This window comes from Salmo trutta, chromosome 12 (genome assembly GCF_901001165.1).
Source record: "Salmo trutta chromosome 12, fSalTru1.1, whole genome shotgun sequence".
Lineage (NCBI taxonomy): Eukaryota > Metazoa > Chordata > Actinopteri > Salmoniformes > Salmonidae > Salmo > Salmo trutta.
The window spans coordinates 17,191,253-17,213,211 of NC_042968.1; the positions used below are offsets into that span (position 1 = coordinate 17,191,253).

Genomic DNA, 21,959 nt, shown 5'->3' on the forward strand with positions numbered 1-21,959 from the left:
AGACACACAGACAGTCAGCCAGAGAGCTAGACACACAGCCAGACACAGAGCCAGACACACAGCCAGAGAGCCAGACAGCCAGAGAGAGAGGCAGCCAGACAGCCAGAGAGAGAGGCAGCCAGACAGCCAGAGAGAGAGGCAGCCAGACAGCCAGAGAGAGAGGCAGCCAGACAGCCAGAGAGAGAGGCAGCCAGACAGCCAGAGAGAGAGGCAGCCAGACAGCCAGAGAGAGAGGCAGCCAGACAGCCAAAGAGAGAGGCAGCTAGACAGCCAAAGAGAAAGGAAGCCACACAGCCAGAGGGAGAGCCAGCCACAGACAGACAGAGACAGACAGAGACAGACAGACAGAGACAGACAGACAGACAGACAGACAGACAGACAGACAGACAGACAGACAGACAGACAGACACACACACACAGAGAGGAAAAGACACACACACACAGAGACAGACACAGAAGCAGACAGACAGCCACACAGCAACATAGAGGGCCAGCCACATAGCAACATAGAGGGCCAGCCACACAGCAACATAGAGGGCCAGCCACACAGCAACATAGAGGGCCAGCCACACAGGAACATAGAGGGCCAGCCACACAGCAACATAGAGGGCCAGCCACACAGCAACATAGAGGGCCAGCCACACAGCAACATAGAGGGCCAGCCAGACAGAGAAACAGCCAGCCAGAGAAACAGCCAGACAGACTGAGAAACAGCCAGCCACACAGAGAAACAGCCACACATAGAAACAGCCAGCCACACAGAGAAACAGCCAACCACACAGAGAAACAGCCAGCCACACAGAGAAACAACCACACAGAGAAACAGCCACACAGAGAAACAGCCACACAGAGAAACAGCCACACAGAGAAACAGCCAGACACAGACACACAAAGCCAGCCAGACACACAAAGCCAGCCAGCCACACAGCCACACAGAGAGCCAGCCGGCCACACAGAGAGCCAGCCGGCCACACAGAGAGCCAGCCGGCCACACAGAGAGCCAGCCGGCCACACAGAGAGCCAGCCGGCCACACAGAGAGCCAGCCGGCCACACAGAGAGCCAGCAAGCCAGCAAGCCAGAGAGCCAGCCATCTAGCCAGAGAGCCAGCCAGCCACACAGAGAGCCAGCCAGAGAGGCAGCCAGCAAGCCAGCCAGCCAGCCAGCCAGCCAGCGAGTCAGCCAGCCAGCCAGACAGACAGAGCAAGCCAGCCAGAGAGCAAGCCAGTCAGAGAGCAAGCCAGCCAGACAACCAGAGAGCAAGCCAGCCAGACAACCAGAGAGCAAGCCAGCCAGACAGACAGAGAGAGCCAGACAGACAGAGAGAGCCAGACAGACAGACAGAGCCAGACAGACAGAGAGAGCTCAAGGTCTGGCTAGGGGATCCCAGAAGGATGGTTTATGACATGACTTGAAGGAAGAGGTGGTAACTTCAATAATCCAGTATTGCCCATAGAGCTAGATAGACAGTGAGAGAGAGAGACACATACAGAGCGACCGCTCAGGGTGTGTTCATCAGCTCTAAAGGGAGGTATGATGTCTCATAGCTCTGCTGCCTGACCTGTATCTATCTGGACACTGGAGGAAAAGTGCCGTGTTTGATCCCTGACCAGCCTTGGGCAACAAAATAGTTTGTCTGTTTTGGAGCAAATGACTTGGCGTCCATGGGCATAAAAAGACATTTCTTTAGAAGACCTTTGTGACAGAGACTCTGGGGGAAGAAAATATCCCGACTTGGACCAATCAATCTTTCTAGATTTATTCCCCATGAATCACTATTGTGTCATTAGTGTTATTTGCGTTCTGTAGCACTGAAGACGTCGCCATCCAAACAAGGCATTTACACAGATGACCGAGTCAAACAAACAGAGGAGACATGTTGAAAAGCGTGGAACAAACAAGTCCATCATGCCAGAAGTATACATGCGGGGTGTGCTGTTAACATAAATGGTCTACAATGCAGAGTAAACAGAGACGAGTCCAGCTCTAGACGTCTCACAGGGACACAAAGGTCACGACGCAAATCTGTTCTCCCCAGGACCAAACGTAAAACAGCTTGACAGCGAAAACCTTCCAATCTCTCCACGCATAAACTGGGGCAGAAAGAATTTAAACAGTCCAACGGTTTTCTGTGTTGAGTCCAGAATCCTCTGCTGCCACGGAGAATCCAACTAGATTGTTTCCTCAGAGAGCCAGGAGCTAGGCTGAGATCTACTTGCGCTCTACATTCAACTGCAACAATCAAAACATGAATAAAAATGTGAGTTTATTAAAGGGCACAATAACACTGACCCAAACAGTGCTGTCGCTTGTAGTAACAAGGGTTTTTATCAGAAGTAGTATATTTGCCGAGGAATTCAGAAACATTTATACAGAACAATACAGCAACCCGTCACTGCTAACTGAGATACGGCCTGTACAAAAGGTTGCATGCAGTTTAGGTAAACTACTTACTGAGCCCAAGAGAGCACGCCAAACCAGTTTAACCCAGAAGCTTCTGTCAAACACAGTTCAACCTGTTGGCTGCATTATGATGACCTCACCAGACACAAAGCCCTCTAAAGTAAAGAACATATGTTATTCCAAGAGTGGTTAGTTTCACAGACCCTGTGCAGCCTGTCAGACAGACCTCACTGTGCAGCCTGCCAGACACCAGACAGACCTCACTGTGCAGCCTGCCAGACACCAGACAGACCTCACTGTGCAGCCTGCCAGACACCAGACAGACATCACTGTGCAGCCTGTCAGACAGACATCACTGTGCAGCCTGCCAGACACCAGACAGACCTCACTGTGCAGCCTGCCAGACACCAGACAGACCTCACTGTGCAGCCTGCCAGACACCAGACAGACCTCACTGTGCAGCCTGCCAGACACCAGACAGATATCACTGTGCAGCCTGCCAGACACCAGACAGACCTCACTGTGCAGCCTGCCAGACACCAGACAGACCTCACTGTGCAGCCTGCCAGACACCAGACAGACCTCACTGTGCAGCCTGCCAGACACCAGACAGACCTCACTGTGCAGCCTGCCAGACACCACACAGACCGAGGGAAGGAAGGGCAAAATATAGAATATAGGTCAATGAAAGGCGGCTCTTCAGTTTGAACATTTGCCCAAAACACAAACCAAAAACACACACGTCTCTCCCACAAACACTGTGGGAGCGGGCACATTGCTGGGAAGCTTCCCACATTCTGTAGTGAGGAGAGGTTGGGCAGCAGCACTGTGGGCTGAAGACCGTCCACTGGGGAGGGTCCAGACTAGCCAGGCTAAAGCTAAGAGAAAGAAGACCACCGTGACAGGACAGTCCATATTCATCAGATTAAGTTGAGAAAAACCTCATAAGGCTTTCATGAATCCTCACTCTACCTTAAGACTTAGATTTACTAGAAATATTTGACTGTAAAAGGGTCATGTTAATGTAGAGTGTGTTTCTGGGGGCAGCCTTCAGATGGGGCATTGTGATGATTGAACACATTACACACTGTGGTGATGAAACCCAGAAGGTGAAGCCCTGACCTAATTTCTTCCAGACCCGATCCCCTCGTCTCATTGTAGTTCCTGCGGGCAGCAGATGTTGACGGGCCGAGAGGCTCTGGGGAAGACGTGAATGAGGAGTGATGGATGACAGGTACAGGTGAAGCAGCGGTTTTAATAGAAAAGGGCCTTAAGCCAACAGACCTCGTTGGGAAGAGTTGAGGTTGGAGGGGATGTAAAACTATATTCTCCTGTGGACTGAGCATGAGGACTGGCTGAAGTAAAACATTATTATTATTTTTTTAAACGATACGGTAACCAGCAAAGCGGTCAACGGCACGCCTTGCCACTGCAAGACTGTATATTATGTACAGTTCACGACTTACACGGATGAAATTACACTTAAGGGAAAACAATAGGTCTGCTCTACTCCAAAATAACAACGTGTTTATAATGAAACTACGCAGCAAATTCACGAGGCAAGCCAGGGTTACTGTGGTTACGTAAAAGGTGTAAAAGAGTAGCCTAATCACTCAAAGCCACTTGAGCGATGATTAACTAAGTCTTTCTATGGAGATTACAGACAGGTTGTGTGTGTGAATCCAACTGTCCAAGTGCCTTTCCGGGTGATACCTCTGGCCCAGTTTTAACTACCATTGTATTAAAGGTTCTCCTCCCCTGGCCTGACCCACAGGTAAACCCCTATCAGCTTCACCTTCTAGGAAATAGAAATGGGATCCACTGAGAGCAGGTTGTCTTGACTTAAGGGCAGTGTGCTGTTGTAGTAAGGCTGTGTTTGGAGGGCTTAGCAGTTTAGTACTGAAGCTAGGAGGTTAGGGGTACTTGGACACAGATGTACAACATGTACCCGAGATGTGTTGTTTTCCTTGGTAGTGTAATAAAGTCCATGATGAATGATATCAGAGTTAATCTTCCATGAAAAGGTCCGCAAATAATCTTGACCATAAGACCCGCGTCAAAACCATTCCACGGCAAAGTAACAAATGGTTCAGCTTGAAATGTTCTCTTTTTTTCTTCGTAAACAAAACACATTTTCCACTGAAAAAGGATTGCACATTTCATCTGCTATTTTGTCACGATTGTCACCTGGATACAGAGACAAGACACTCCTTCTGTTCCCTTACAAATGGTTTTCTCAGCAGTGTCCTACAGTAGACTGTCATGGTCCTCTACTATAGCGTGGGGTAAACCCAACACTTACAAAACCACAGGCTCCTTCATCTGCTGCCAGGCATGCTTTGAACAGCCCCATAACAGTCAGTGTGGTAAAGTCAAAGACTTTGGGGAAATGTGGCAGGATGGGGGGGGGGGGGGTTGGAGTAAAGCAGGCCAACAGACATTTTGCAAAAGGATGTAATTGACTATCGTGCGATGCTGCGATTATCCCGAGAATCTCTGCGGAGCGTTGTGAACCATCACAAGGTGCTCAGTTTTTTTGGGAAACGCTGTTTTTCCAGCGTTTTTTCATCACACAAGAGAGATTACACGATATGGACCGTGGTGGATTCCTGTGCTCTTGCTTTTCGCCATTTGCGTGACCACACGCTGGACTCTACAGTTAATGCCATTCCTTTGGAAATCTGGGAGAAATCTGTTGCGTTCTGGGGCTCACGATATCATTCCTTCCTATTCCTCCCGTGCCAGAAACTGCTCCGTAGAGAATGAGACGCCTCTCAGGATTCGTGTCTCTTTCTGAAAACCTGGTGATAAAGGTCCTTTAACGTAATCCTTTAATCAGATTTTATGGTTACGTAAAATGGGGAAACAGGAAAAAAATACCTACAGGAAATGGCTTTCAGATGTCTTAATGAAGAGGCAGAAAGCTGGAGCCTAGGGTCACAGTGTTGTGTTGACAACTTGACGGTCACAGAGAGACAAGACACTGTTACTCAACAAACCAAACTATCAACAATGTGCTGTAGTGGGGTCTGTGACCACTTTACTCAGGTTGTGTACAGAGACAACTCTGCTCTCACCCCCATTACATAGGTCACACTGTACACCTGTATCAACAAACAGAGACAATTCCCTTGGTTTTATTTAGATAACTTACTATAAGTGTACATTTCCAATGGTTAACCTGGCTAGGAAACAGAGCAGGCTTATCTCAGAGCGTGACATCAGCCTGTCCTGTAAGAACAGGGTGAGACATACGATGTCAGAGAGTGGGCGAGGTGCAAATTGTCTCTTAGGGTCTGTACCCAATGCAGGGCAACAGCTCACAGCTGTGTCTGTCACCGTGGCAACAGCAGAGCTTCGGGGACGTATTTGCGGTGTGCGCCACAGCAACCGAGTTTGATCACGAGAGGTTGGATACCACAAACCACAGCGGCCCTCTGGGCTTTGGTGAGGTACAGTTCTCACCCCCTTTACCCTAATGTGGCTCGTCTGAGAACAAACGGGACTCCTCTGTCCCCTCCCCTGTCCCAGAGCTGCATGGTCAGAAGCTTGGGAAGTCTCTTGTCCTGCCTGGAACACAGCTCCTGACATGAGGTCAGAGCATGCTGCATGCACCAGAGGCAACCTTCAGAACAGGACCAGTGCCAGGACAGCTGGGATATCACACCCCATCCCTTTTCTATTATTGCCCCCCAGGTTAAAAATACCCTCCATTAGGACGGCCAGCTTGTGGTGAATGCCAGGCCGTCCTACCCTTGATTGAGCAATATAATCAAAAGGACCTGCTGGCTGACTCTCTATCTGCTCTCTCTGTGTGAGAGAGGAGAAGAGCTCTGTGGAATGGAATCTCCTAGTCAGTCACTCACCCGATAAAAGGCCGTCGTCAGGGGCAGCAGGGCGGAGGCGACCGTGTACTCTTCAGAGCTGGAGCAGTCCTGTGGGTCACACAACAGGGGAGAGGTGAGGTCAGGACACAGCATGACAATGTTATATCGCTATGGGTCAAGAAGGTCTGGGCAGTGCACCTGTTATACCGCTATGGGTCAAGAAGGTCTGGGCAGTGCACCTGTTATACCTCTATGGGTCAAGAAGCTCTGGGCAGTGCACCTGTTATACCTCTATGGGTCAAGAAGGTCTGGGCAGTGCACCTGTTATACCTCTATGGTTCAAGAAGCTCTGGGCAGTGCACCTGTTATACCTCTATGGTTCAAGAAGGTCTGGGCAGTGCACCTGTTATACCGCTATGGGTCAAGAAGGTCTGGGCAGTGCACCTGTTATACCGCTATGGGTCAAGAAGGTCTGGGCAGTGCACCTGTTATACCGCTATGGGTCAAGAAGGTCTGGGCAGTGCACCTGTTATACCGCTATGGTTCAAGAAGGTCTGGGCAGTGCACCTGTTATACCTCTATGGTTCAAGAAGCTCTGGGCAGTGCACCTGTTATATCTCGATGGGTCAAGAAGGTCTGGGCAGTGCACCTGTTATACCGCTATGGGTCAAGAAGGTCTGGGCAGTGCACCTGTTATACCGCTATGGGTCAAGAAGGTCTGGGCAGTGCACCTGTTATACCTCTATGGGTCAAGAAGCTCTGGGCAGTGCACCTGTTATACCGCTATGGGTCAAGAAGGTCTGGGCAGTGCACCTGTTATACCTCTATGGGTCAAGAAGGTCTGGGCAGTGCACCTGTTATACCGCTATGGGTCAAGAAGGTCTGGGCAGTGCACCTGTTATACCTCTATGGTTCAAGAAGCTCTGGGCAGTGCACCTGTTATACCTCTATGGTTCAAGAAGCTCTGGGCAGTGCACCTGTTATACCTCCATGGTTCAAGAAGGTCTGGGCAGTGCACCTGTTATACCGCTATGGGTCAAGAAGGTCTGGGCAGTGCACCTGTTATACCGCTATGGTTCAAGAAGGTCTGGGCAGTGCACCTGTTATACCTCTATGGTTCAAGAAGCTCTGGGCAGTGCACCTGTTATATCTCGATGGGTCAAGAAGGTCTGGGCAGTGCACCTGTTATACCGCTATGGGTCAAGAAGGTCTGGGCAGTGCACCTGTTATACCGCTATGGGTCAAGAAGGTCTGGGCAGTGCACCTGTTATACCTCTATGGGTCAAGAAGCTCTGGGCAGTGCACCTGTTATACCGCTATGGGTCAAGAAGGTCTGGGCAGTGCACCTGTTATACCTCTATGGGTCAAGAAGGTCTGGGCAGTGCACCTGTTATACCGCTATGGGTCAAGAAGGTCTGGGCAGTGCACCTGTTATACCTCTATGGGTCAAGAAGCTCTGGGCAGTGCACCTGTTATACCGCTATGGGTCAAGAAGGTCTGGGCAGTGCACCTGTTATACCTCTATGGGTCAAGAAGGTCTGGGCAGTGCACCTGTTATACCGCTATGGGTCAAGAAGGTCTGGGCAGTGCACCTGTTATACCGCTATGGTTCAAGAAGGTCTGGGCAGTGCACCTGTTATACCTCTATGGTTCAAGAAGCTCTGGGCAGTGCACCTGTTATATCTCGATGGGTCAAGAAGGTCTGGGCAGTGCACCTGTTATACCGCTATGGGTCAAGAAGGTCTGGGCAGTGCACCTGTTATACCGCTATGGGTCAAGAAGGTCTGGGCAGTGCACCTGTTATACCTCTATGGGTCAAGAAGCTCTGGGCAGTGCACCTGTTATACCGCTATGGGTCAAGAAGGTCTGGGCAGTGCACCTGTTATACCTCTATGGGTCAAGAAGGTCTGGGCAGTGCACCTGTTATACCGCTATGGGTCAAGAAGGTCTGGGCAGTGCACCTGTTATACCTCTATGGTTCAAGAAGCTCTGGGCAGTGCACCTGTTATACCTCTATGGTTCAAGAAGCTCTGGGCAGTGCACCTGTTATACCTCCATGGTTCAAGAAGGTCTGGGCAGTGCACCTGTTATACCGCTATGGGTCAAGAAGGTCTGGGCAGTGCACCTGTTATACCGCTATGGTTCAAGAAGGTCTGGGCAGTGCACCTGTTATACCTCTATGGTTCAAGAAGCTCTGGGCAGTGCACCTGTTATATCTCGATGGGTCAAGAAGGTCTGGGCAGTGCACCTGTTATACCGCTATGGGTCAAGAAGGTCTGGGCAGTGCACCTGTTATACCGCTATGGGTCAAGAAGGTCTGGGCAGTGCACCTGTTATACCTCTATGGGTCAAGAAGCTCTGGGCAGTGCACCTGTTATACCGCTATGGGTCAAGAAGGTCTGGGCAGTGCACCTGTTATACCTCTATGGGTCAAGAAGGTCTGGGCAGTGCACCTGTTATACCGCTATGGGTCAAGAAGGTCTGGGCAGTGCACCTGTTATACCTCTATGGTTCAAGAAGCTCTGGGCAGTGCACCTGTTATACCTCTATGGTTCAAGAAGCTCTGGGCAGTGCACCTGTTATACCTCCATGGTTCAAGAAGGTCTGGGCAGTGCACCTGTTATACCGCTATGGGTCAAGAAGGTCTGGGCAGTGCACCTGTTATACCGCTATGGGTCAAGAAGGTCTGGGCAGTGCACCTGTTATACCGCTATGGGTCAAGAAGGTCTGGGCAGTGCACCTGTTATACCGCTATGGGTCAAGAAGCTCTGGGCAGTGCACCTGTTATACCGCTATGGGTCAAGAAGGTCTGGGCAGTGCACCTGTTATACCGCTATGGGTCAAGAAGGTCTGGGCAGTGCACCTGTTATACCTCCATGGTTCAAGAAGGTCTGGGCAGTGCACCTGTTATACCGCTATGGGTCAAGAAGGTCTGGGCAGTGCACCTGTTATACCGCTATGGGTCAAGAAGGTCTGGGCAGTGCACCTGTTATACCGCTATGGGTCAAGAAGGTCTGGGCAGTGCACCTGTTATACCTCTATGGTTCAAGAAGGTCTGGGCAGTGCACCTGTTATATCTCTATGGTTCAAGAAGGTCTGGGCAGTGCACCTGTTATACCGCTATGGGTCAAGAAGCTCTGGGCAGTGCACCTGTTATACCGCTATGGGTCAAGAAGCTCTGGGCAGTGCACCTGTTATACCGCTATGGTTCAAGAAGCTCTGGGCAGTGCACCTGTTATACCTCCATGGTTCAAGAAGGTCTGGGCAGTGCACCTGTTATACCGCTATGGGTCAAGAAGGTCTGGGCAGTGCACCTGTTATACCGCTATGGGTCAAGAAGGTCTGGGCAGTGCACCTGTTATACCGCTATGGGTCAAGAAGGTCTGGGCAGTGCACCTGTTATACCGCTATGGGTCAAGAAGCTCTGGGCAGTGCACCTGTTATACCTCCATGGTTCAAGAAGGTCTGGGCAGTGCACCTGTTATACCGCTATGGGTCAAGAAGGTCTGGGCAGTGCACCTGTTATACTGCTATGGTTCAAGAAGGTCTGGGCAGTGCACCTGTTATACCGCTATGGGTCAAGAAGGTCTGGGCAGTGCACCTGTTATACCGCTATGGGTCAAGAAGCTCTGGGCAGTGCACCTGTTATACCTCCATGGTTCAAGAAGGTCTGGGCAGTGCACCTGTTATACCGCTATGGGTCAAGAAGGTCTGGGCAGTGCACCTGTTATACCTCTATGGGTCAAGAAGCTCTGGGCAGTGCACCTGTTATACCTCCATGGTTCAAGAAGGTCTGGGCAGTGCACCTGTTATACCGCTATGGGTCAAGAAGCTCTGGGCAGTGCACCTGTTATACCTCCATGGTTCAAGAAGGTCTGGGCAGTGCACCTGTTATACCGCTATGGGTCAAGAAGCTCTGGGCAGTGCACCTGTTATACCGCTATGGGTCAAGAAGCTCTGGGCAGTGCACCTGTTATACCTCCATGGTTCAAGAAGCTCTGGGCAGTGCACCTGTTATACCTCTATGGGTCAAGAAGGTCTGGGCAGTGCACCTGTTATACCTCTATGGGTCAAGAAGGTCTGGGCAGTGCACCTGTTATACTGCTATGGTTCAAGAAGGTCTGGGCAGTGCACCTGTTATACCGCTATGGTTCAAGAAGGTCTGGGCAGTGCACCTGTTATACCGCTATGGGTCAAGAAGGTCTGGGCAGTGCACCTGTTATACCGCTATGGGTCAAGAAGGTCTGGGCAGTGCACCTGTTATACCGCTATGGGTCAAGAAGCTCTGGGCAGTGCACCTGTTATACCGCTATGGTTCAAGAAGCTCTGGGCAGTGCACCTGTTATACCGCTATGGGTCAAGAAGGTCTGGGCAGTGCACCTGTTATACCGCTATGGGTCAAGAAGGTCTGGGCAGTGCACCTGTTATACCTCTATGGGTCAAGAAGCTCTGGGCAGTGCACCTGTTATACCGCTATGGGTCAAGAAGGTCTGGGCAGTGCACCTGTTATACCTCTATGGTTCAAGAAGGTCTGGGCAGTGCACCTGTTATACCGCTATGGTTCAAGAAGCTCTGGGCAGTGCACCTGTTATACCGCTATGGGTCAAGAAGCTCTGGGCAGTGCACCTGTTATACCGCTATGGGTCAAGAAGGTCTGGGCAGTGCACCTGTTATACCTCTATGGGTCAAGAAGGTCTGGGCAGTGCACCTGTTATACCGCTATGGGTCAAGAAGGTCTGGGCAGTGCACCTGTTATACCGCTATGGATCAAGAAGCTCTGGGCAGTGCACCTGTTATACCTCCATGGTTCAAGAAGGTCTGGGCAGTGCACCTGTTATACCGCTATGGTTCAAGAAGCTCTGGGCAGTGCACCTGTTATACCTCTATGGGTCAAGAAGGTCTGGGCAGTGCACCTGTTATACCTCTATGGTTCAAGAAGGTCTGGGCAGTGCACCTGTTATACCTCTATGGGTCAAGAAGCTCTGGGCAGTGCACCTGTTATATCTCTATGGTTCAAGAAGGTCTGGGCAGTGCACCTGTTATACCGCTATGGGTCAAGAAGGTCTGGGCAGTGCACCTGTTATACCGCTATGGATCAAGAAGCTCTGGGCAGTGCACCTGTTATACCTCCATGGTTCAAGAAGCTCTGGGCAGTGCACCTGTTATACCTCCATGGTTCAAGAAGGTCTGGGCAGTGCACCTGTTATACCTCTATGGTTCAAGAAGGTCTGGGCAGTGCACCTGTTATACCGCTATGGTTCAAGAAGCTCTGGGCAGTGCACCTGTTATATCTCTATGGTTCAAGAAGGTCTGGGCAGTGCACCTGTTATACCGCTATGGGTCAAGAAGCTCTGGGCAGTGCACCTGTTATACCTCTATGGTTCAAGAAGCTCTGGGCAGTGCACCTGTTATACCGCTATGGGTCAAGAAGGTCTGGGCAGTGCACCTGTTATACCTCTATGGTTCAAGAAGGTCTGGGCAGTGCACCTGTTATACCTCTATGGTTCAAGAAGGTCTGGGCAGTGCACCTGTTATACCTCTATGGATCAAGAAGCTCTGGGCAGTGCACCTGTTATACCGCTATGGGTCAAGAAGCTCTGGGCAGTGCACCTGTTATACCGCTATGGTTCAAGAAGGTCTGGGCAGTGCACCTGTTATACCTCTATGGTTCAAGAAGGTCTGGGCAGTGCACCTGTTATACCGCTATGGGTCAAGAAGGTCTGGGCAGTGCACCTGTTATACCTCCATGGTTCAAGAAGGTCTGGGCAGTGCACCTGTTATACCGCTATGGTTCAAGAAGGTCTGGGCAGTGCACCTGTTATACCGCTATGGGTCAAGAAGGTCTGGGCAGTGCACCTGTTATACCGCTATGGGTCAAGAAGGTCTGGGCAGTGCACCTGTTATACCGCTATGGTTCAAGAAGGTCTGGGCAGTGCACCTGTTATACCTCCATGGTTCAAGAAGGTCTGGGCAGTGCACCTGTTATACCTCTATGGTTCAAGAAGGTCTGGGCAGTGCACCTGTTATACCGCTATGGGTCAAGAAGGTCTGGGCAGTGCACCTGTTATACCTCTATGGTTCAAGAAGGTCTGGGCAGTGCACCTGTTATACCGCTATGGGTCAAGAAGGTCTGGGCAGTGCACCTGTTATACCTCTATGGGTCAAGAAGCTCTGGGCAGTGCACCTGTTATACCGCTATGGGTCAAGAAGGTCTGGGCAGTGCACCTGTTATACCTCCATGGTTCAAGAAGGTCTGGGCAGTGCACCTGTTATACCGCTATGGGTCAAGAAGGTCTGGGCAGTGCACCTGTTATACCTCTATGGTTCAAGAAGGTCTGGGCAGTGCACCTGTTATACCTCTATGGTTCAAGAAGGTCTGGGCAGTGCACCTGTTATACCGCTATGGTTTAAGAAGGTCTGGGCAGTGCACCTGTTATACCGCTATGGGTCAAGAAGGTCTGGGCAGTGCACCTGTTATACCGCTATGGGTCAAGAAGGTCTGGGCAGTGCACCTGTTATACCTCTATGGTTCAAGAAGGTCTGGGCAGTGCACCTGTTATACCTCCATGGTTCAAGAAGGTCTGGGCAGTGCACCTGTTATACCTCTATGGTTCAAGAAGGTCTGGGCAGTGCACCTGTTATACCGCTATGGTTCAAGAAGCTCTGGGCAGTGCACCTGTTATACCGCTATGGTTCAAGAAGGTCTGGGCAGTGCACCTGTTATACCGCTATGGGTCAAGAAGGTCTGGGCAGTGCACCTGTTATACCGCTATGGTTTAAGAAGGTCTGGGCAGTGCACCTGTTATACCGCTATGGGTCAAGAAGGTCTGGGCAGTGCACCTGTTATACCGCTATGGGTCAAGAAGGTCTGGGCAGTGCACCTGTTATACCGCTATGGGTCAAGAAGGTCTGGGCAGTGCACCTGTTATATCTCTATGGTTCAAGAAGCTCTGGGCAGTGCACCTGTTATACCGCTATGGTTCAAGAAGGTCTGGGCAGTGCACCTGTTATACCGCTATGGGTCAAGAAGGTCTGGGCAGTGCACCTGTTATACCGCTATGGTTCAAGAAGGTCTGGGCAGTGCACCTGTTATACCGCTATGGTTCAAGAAGGTCTGGGCAGTGCACCACTCCAAAAAACATTACGTACCAGCAAAATCTGATAGTCGATTGCAAAAATTACAAGTCTTTTGGAGTAATTTAATCTTCAGGGTTGGCACCAGCCATACTTTCCCTATCAAGGCCACTGCAGCGTTGGGACATATGCTTCCAATAGGCTTATATAACCCTGACAATTGTCAGAATGTTCCAATTTCTCAATTTATTGGTCATTTCATGTTTTGCATTCCTGCTCCAGATTACATCCCAGAGTTTCCGGGATCAACATCTACAAGCGTATTGAATGAAACCATGGGATTTTGTTGCATAAAATCAAATTGTCTTGGCTTTAAAATGCAACATCTATTAGTCAAGCACCATGGCGAGTCCAAAAAAACGGACATTTAATTTTTGAAACAGCTAGAGCGTAGCCGATCATTTTTTCACCACTCACAGAATGCATCTGTACTGGGGTCTGTCTGTAATAAAATAAGTTGTATTCAATGGAGCATTAGAGATGAGCACGGCGTCCCGACAGATAGTACAATACATCCAGTAGAACTGGGGAATTAAGGGACAAAATAAAATGGCTCATATTGAGAACAGAGAGACTGGATGGGAAAAGGAGAAAATCTGAAAAGGACCCAATTCGTACCCAACAGGAAATTGGTCCTCATCTCCAGGAGCTTTGTTGGTATTTATTTGTTCAACTGGGAAAATCAGAATGGCCGCCGGAAACTTGATTTAAGTCCATGTCAAAACAGCAGAGCTGATCCTGATCTGGTGCTGTGTCTCATAACCCTCACAGGGACCCCAAGGGCAGGGAACATCATACATCAAATACATGCACACACACACACACACACACACACACAAGCCATCTTTCATACACATACGAACAAACACTTCATAACCACGCACGCATTCGACAAACTTTGCATTTTCACAAAGACGCACACCACCTCACACACACGATCAGAGCCTCTCATTTTGGCAGGAGAGGGGGGGTAAAGGGATTGTGACAGGAATGCTGGACTTGCCAATATTGAAGAGGGGGCCTTTTTCATGGATAAATCCCCCATTCCTCACAAAAAACTGAGGAATGTACAGAGAGGAGCAAATGCAAAACATACGGTCTTCAGCTAAACATGAAAGCCTGGCCCCCCATGGACCGAGCGATATACTTTGTTTTCCCCTTGCAGTTCGTTTTCAGTTATTTTGGGTTGCGGTTGAATGCTCCAGTTTGGAGCGCCACCAAAGCTTTGTTTACCGGCATCCTTAACAATGCCACAGGTCACAGAGGTTCAAAGAACCCAGCAAAAACTCTCCAAATTACTCCAGGAGCGGAAGCGCAAGGGCAGAAAAACGGGAACATTTAACAGAGACGTCGTTATTCAAACAAAAAGACCACAAGGTCAGAGGAGCCAAGTCTGGGCTAACATTTCACACAGCATCGTTCTCCTTCATCTTTCCACAACACTGCACTGTAATGCCTTGAGCCGAGCCTGTCAACATCAAAAGGCAGAAGCATTGATTCAGAGCATGACGAAGTGTCATAAGACCAAGCAGTGCTCTGCTATCTGTAAGAAAACAGACCCAGTGTACATGTTCATATGTCATTCTGACACAACCCCGTTTACTTCAGACGACCTCAGTATCATCTACAAACAGGGCCGCACTGTAATCTGACATGGAAAATGCCACATTTAGGGAAGACATGATGTCTTAGAAGCAGCTATCCAGGTTAGCGCCATGATTTACTGTAGTTCAGAACTTCCTAGGCCAATTGGTCACAACAAACCCTACTAAGAGTATAAAGATGCCGAACAGTCCGGCTGAAAGAAGGCAAGGAGTGAGGGAGACCCTTTTGTCTGCTGGCCTGTGCAGGCTCAACTGCATGTGCTTGGAGTTATTCCTGGTTAACCAGCAGCACGTAAGCCTGTTTACATTGAGACAGAGGAATTCTGCCGTTTATGATTCGGGACACTGCAGTCGCCGTAGAGCCCCTAGTGCATACGAGCACATGCAAGAGTGCAGGGGTGGGGCGTGCGTGTATAAATGTATGTGCGCAAGCGTATCTGTGTACAGAATGGTGAGGAGAGCAACGTGCACCCCTGCAGCTCCGCTTAGGAAGGAGGAAGCAGTCTCCCTTCCTCTTTTCTCCATCTCTTTTGTTCTCTCTCAAGGCTGTGATTCATGGATGACTCATGGAGTTTTGCCCCTGATAAACACGTAGGCCTATACTCAGCAAACAAAGACCCTGGACCCGCACGTTTGACAGACCCCCATGACAGGAAGTGATCAGAGAGAAGCTTCCTGCAGACACCTCTCTCCCTTAGCGCTTTCCAGGAACCGTCCGACTGAGACCGGCATTTAAAGCAGAGAAGGGGAGCTGGAGGAGACTTTTATGAGGCTACTGTGCTGTGGAACCATAGAGCACGAACCATACTCACTCATCATAAACTGACTCATTGACAAACAAGCACAATACTGCGCACAGCTGTGCACACAGACACATACCATACAAACAGACAAAGACAGACTAGAAACTATGGTACACTAATCAAATTGAATGTCAGAAGCATGGAATAAAATCACTGTTCGCTTCCTGGCCTGTATGGTGTTCCCTGGCCATGTTTACCTGGTCCTGCTGGCTGACATCCAAGGGGAACGGCTTTATCTGTACGAGAATGATGCTCGAGAGAACTTCCCAGTGCCTTCGTTACGTTAGCCTGTCCAACCAGGCCAGAGACTGACCCATCTGCAACCTCAAGCAGAGCAGAGGGAGAGCTTTTTCACAGCAAGAACCCACTCCTCCGCTCACAGAGGATATTAAAGGAGAGCAGGAGAAGTGGGGGATTCTAAATTAAACCTTAACCAAGTTACTGTCCAAGTCCTGGAGGGAGGTAGGCTGGGGACGCTGTGTGAGACTGTCAAACACACAGCAGCACATCCTGGTAGAGAGGAGAGCAAAGAAAACATCACATGATATTGCATGAATGGGAATATGTGGACACTGCTTTCTTTAGCAAAGCAAAGCCATGAGTGCTAAATCTCTCTAAAAACGAATCATCTGCTCAACGCTAAAGCTCATTTAGATCTATTTTTGAATAATTTGGCGACTGAGAAAGTTGAGGAGACTAAACTGCTGGGTGTAACCCTAGATAGCAAGCTGTCATGGTCAAAACATATACACTCAATGCTTATTAAAATGGGAAGCGGTCTGTCTATGATGGGGCGTTGCTCTGCCTTCTTGGCATCTCAGTCGAACAGACGGGTCTCATAGGCTCTAGCTGTCGCACCTGGACTACTGCCCAGCTGTGTGGTCATGTACAGTCGTGGCCAAAAGTTGAGAATGACACAACTATTAATTTTCACAAAGTCTGCTGTCTCAGTTTGTATGATGGCAATTTGCAAATACTCCAGAATGTTATGAAGAGTGATCAGATGAATTGCAATTAATTGCAAAGTCCCTCTTTGCCATGCAAATGAACTGAATCCCCAAAATACATTTCCACTGCATTTCATCCCTGCCACAAAAGGACCAGCTGACATGTCAGTGATTCTCTCGTTAACACAGGTGTGAGTGTTGACCAGGACAAGGCTGGAGATCACTCTGTCATGCTGACTGAGTTTGAATAACAGACTGGAAGCTTCAAAAGGAGGGTGGTGCTTGGAATCATTGTTCTTCCTCTGTCAACCATGGTTACCTGCAAGGAAACACGTGCCGTCATCATTGCTTTGCACAAAAAGGGCTTCACAGGCAAGGATATTGCTGCCAGTAAGATTGCACCTAAATCAACCATTTATCGGATCATCAAGAACTTCAAGGAAAGCGGTTCAATTGTTGTGAAGAAGGCTTCAGGGCGCCCAAGAAAGTCCAGCAAGCGCCAGGACCGTCTCTTAAAGTTGATTCAGCTGCGGGATCGGGGCACCACCAGTACAGAGCTTGCTCAGGAATGGCAGCAGGCAGGTGTGAGTGCATCTGCACGCACAGTGAGGCGAAGACTTTTGGAGGATGGCCTGGTGTCAAGAAGGGCAGCAAAGAAGCCACTTCTCTCCAGGAAAAACATCAGGGACAGACTGATATTCTGCAAAAGGTACAGGGATTGGACTGCTTAGGACAGGGGTAAAGTCATTTTCTCTGATGAATCCCCTTTCCGATTGTTTGGCGCATCCGGAAAAAAACTTGTCCGGAAAAGACAAGGTGAGCAATACCATCAGTCCTGTGTCATGCCAACAGTAAAGCATCCTGAGACCATTCATGTGTGGGGTTGCTTCTCAGCCAAGGGAGTGGGCTCACTCACAATTTTGCCTAAGAACACAGCCATGAATAAAGAATGGTACCAACACATCCTCCGAGAGCAACTTCTCGCAACCACCCAGGAACAGTTTGGTGACGAACAATGCCTTTTCCAGCATGACGGAGCACCTTGCCATAAGGCAAAAGTGATAACTAAGTGGCTCGGGGAACAAAACATCGATATTTTGGGTCCATGGCCAGGAAACTCCCCAGACCTTAATCCCATTGAGAACTTGTGGTCAATCCACAAGAGGCGGGTGGACAAACAAAAAACCACTAATTCTGACAAACTCCAAGCATTGATTATGCAAGAATGGGCTGCCATCAGTCAGGATGTGGCCCAGAAGTTAACTGACAGCATGCCAGGGCAGATTGCAGAGGTCTTGAAAAAGAAGAGTCAACACTGCAAATATGGACTCCGCATCAACTTCATGTAAATGTCAATAAAAGCCTTTGACACTTATGAAATGCTTGTAATTATACTTCAGTATTCCATAGTAACATCTGACAAAAAAATATTTATTTATTTCACCTTTATTTAACCAGGTAGGCAAGTTGAGAACAAGTTCTCATTTACAATTGCGACCTGGCCAAGACAAAGCAAAGCAGTTCGACAACATACAACAACACAGAGTTACACATGGAATAAAACAACATACAATCAATGATGCAGTAGAAAAAAATAAGACTATATACAATGTGAGCAAATGATGTGAGATAAGGGAGGTAAAGGCAAAAAATGCCATGGTGGCAAAGTAAATAAAGTATAGCAAGAAAAACACTGGAATGGTAGATTTGTAGTTTGAAGAAAGTTCAAAGTTAAAATATAAATAATATGGTGCAAAGGAGCAAAATAAATCAAATAAATAAATACAGTAGGGGAAGAGGTAGTAGTTTGGGCTAAATTATAGATGGGCTATGTACAGGTGCAGTGATCTGTGAGCTGCTCTGACAGCTGGTGCTTAAAGCTAGTGAGGGAGATAAGTGTTTCCAGTTTCAGAGATTTTTGCAGTTCGTTCCAGTCATTGGCAGCAGAGAACTGGAAGGAGAGACGACCAAAGGAGGAATTGGCTTTAGGGGTGACCAGAGAGATATACCTGCTGGAGCGCGTGCTACAGGTGGGTGCTGCTATGGTGACCAGTGAGCGGAGATAAGGGGGGACTTTACCTAGCAGGGTCTTGTAGATGACCTGGAGCCAATGTGTTTGGCGACGATTATGAAGCGAAGGCCAGCCAACGAGAGCGTACAGGTCGCAGTGGTGGGTAGTATATGGGGCTTTGGTGACAAAACGGATGGCACTGTGATAGACTGCATCCAGCTTGTTGAGTAGGGTATTGGAGGCTATTTTGTAAATGACATCGCCGAAGTCGAGGATTGGTAGGATGGTCAGTTTTACGAGGGTATGTTTGGCAGTATGAGTGAAGGATGCTTTGTTGCGAAATAGGAAGCCAATTCTAGATTTCACTTTGGATTGGAGATGATTGATGTGAGTCTGGAAGGAGAGTTTACAGTCTAACCAGACACCTAGGTATTTGTAGTTGTCCACAAATTCTAAGTTAGAACCGTCCAGAGAAGTTATGCTGGACGGGCGGGCAGGTGCGGGCAGCGATCGGTTGAAGAGCATGCATTTAGTTTTACTTGTGTTTAGGAGCAGTTGGAGACCACGGAAGGAGAGTTGAATGGCATTAAAGCTCGTCTGGACGGTTGTTAACACAGTGTCCAAAGAAGGGCCAGAAGTATACAGAATGGTGTCGTCTGCGTAGAGGTGGATCAGAGATTCACCAGCAGCAAGAGCGACATCATTTATGTATACAGAGAAAAGAGTTGGCCCAAGAATTGAACCCTGTGGTACCCCCATAGAGACTGCCAGAGGTCCAGACAGTAGGCCCTTCGATTTGACACACTGAACTCTGTCAGATAAGTAGTTGGTGAACCAGGCGACGCAATCGTTTGAGAAACCAAGGCTACTGAGTCTGCCGATGAGGATGTGGTGATTAACAGAGTCAAAAGCTTTATATCTAAAGACACTGAGGCAGCAGACTTTATGAAAATGTATATTTGTGTCACTCTCAAAACTTTTGGCCACGACTGTACTGCAAAGACGGACATAAGTCAATTGCAGTTGGTCCAGAACAAAGCAGCACGTAGCGCACTTAGATGTACACGGAGGGAGAGTGTCAGTAACATGCGTGTCAGTCACGCCTGGCTCAAAGCTGAGGAGAGATTGACTGCATCACTACTGGTCTTTGTGCGCGGTATTGATGTGTTGAAGGTACGGAACTGTCTGTTCAAGCAGATAGCACACAGTTCAGACTCTCATCGGTACAACATAAGATAAGCAACCAGAGGTCTCTTCACAGTCCCCAGGTCCAGAACACAGGCTGGGAAACAGACAGTATTAAATGAGCCATGACTACATGGAACTCTGCAACCCCAGGTAACTCAAGCTAGCAATACAACCAGAAAAAAAGGGGCACAAAAGGGGACTGTGACGAGACACAGCCATTTAATATATCTTGTATTGTAATTTGCACTTTACTATTTAATAGACCTAGATAGAGTATGTACTGATACACTAGATGATCACAAGTATGTAGGCATTAATATGGAGTTGGTCACCCTTTGCTGCTATTAGCCTCCACTCTTCTGGGAAGGCTTTCCACTAGATGTTGGAACATTACTGTGGGGACTTGCTTTCATTCAGCCACAAGAGAATTAGTGACGTCAGGCACTGATGTTGGACGATTAGGTCTGGCTCGTGGTCTGTGTCCCAATTCATCCCAAAGGTGTTCAATTGGGTTGAGGTCAGGGCTCTGTGCAGGCCAGTCAAGTTCTTCCACACTGATCGACAAACTATGTCTGTATAGACCTCGCTTTGTGCACGGGGGCATTGTCATGCTGAAACAGGAAAGGGCCTTCCCCAAACTGTTGCCACAAAGTTGGAAGCACAGAATCGCCTAGAATTGAATGCTGTAGCGTTAAGATTCCCTTCACTGGAACAAAGGGGCCTATACCGAACCATGAAAAATAGCTCCAGACCATTATTCCTCCTCTACCAAACTTTACAGTTGGCACTATGCATTGAGGCAGGTAGCGTTCTCCTGGCATCCACCAAACCCAGATTTGTCCGTCAGACTGCTAGATGGTGAAGCGTTAGTCATCACTCCATAGAGCGTGTTTCTACTGCTCAAGAGTCCAATGGTGGGGAGCTTTACACCACTCCAGCCGAAGCTTGGCATTGAGCATGATGATCTTAGGCATGTGTGCGGCTGCTTGGTCATGGAAACCCATTTCATGAAGCTGATATTGCTTCCAGAGGCAGTTTGAAACCAGGTAGTGAGTGTTGTAAACGATGACAGACGATTTCTACGCACTACACGCTTCTACACTCGGCGGTCCCGTAAAATTAATTGTTATTCCCATACCATTATCACAGAGAATCAGACAAATTATGCTACCCTCTGTTTATTGGCTACTTAGTTTATTCAAGACTGTCACAAAATACAACACTGCCCCTTTAAGACATAAGGCTCTTTACCTTACTCCCTTTTCAAAGAGGGCTAGAAATGCACACCTTTTGTTCTCTTGTTGGAAGCAACCACTCCCCCATTGTTGACTAGAACTGAGCTATAACCGGGCCAATAACTCACTAACTAGCAAAGAATATGAACAAATGTGCACACGTGGCTACATGCAGCTCCCACTTTGATCTCAAAACAAGCACCTCTAGTGACTGCTCATACTGTAGCCTAAACACAGTCCAGTTCAAAGTGAATGGCACAGATCTATATATGGAAATAGATATTTGCATGTAGACCTACTGCAGCTCTGATTGGTTATGGTGCACCGGTCTGTGTAGAATATGGGCCTGAGTCATGCCTGTCAATGCAAAAGAATCCTACTCCAATGTGCGCTGCCTACAAGAAGATCTCTTGCACAGTTAATTTTGCACACTAAATCTCACATAGTTTCTTTTGTTTCGATATATTACGTTGAAAGTGACTAATATTGCGTTGATTCGATCACAATTGCCGCAGTAGAAGGAAACGTTGATAGTGTTAACTAAATGGGAAACTGTAGAAAGATGAGTGAAGATCAATCTCGTGCTTGTCTGTGGGGGCTCATATTTCTTCTGCGCGGAAGTCCAATGTGAGCTGCGCACCCTCTGCTTCGAGGAAATTGGTTGTGGGCCCATCTGGCCAATAGCATCAGAGCATTGGCCAGCCCAGAGTACCTCTGAACATAAACTAATCTAGAATGGATGGACCTACAACGTTTCTCCTTTTCCCAACAACCCCCTGCAGGTGAAGGAGCACACATGTGAATGACAT

At 48.6% G+C, this 21,959-nt stretch overlaps 1 protein-coding gene across 3 annotated transcripts in view; it reads right to left on the minus strand.

Moving 5' to 3' along the window:
- Window positions 1-21,959, minus strand: part of LOC115203044 (myotubularin-related protein 13) — a 173,886-nt gene that overhangs the window by 43,381 nt on the left and 108,546 nt on the right. For all 3 annotated transcript variants that reach the window (XM_029767345.1, XM_029767344.1, XM_029767346.1), the window contains exon 17: window positions 6,268-6,336. In XM_029767345.1, the coding sequence (XP_029623205.1) occupies window positions 6,268-6,336 (69 nt within the window). The remainder of the gene's footprint in view (window positions 1-6,267; window positions 6,337-21,959) is intronic.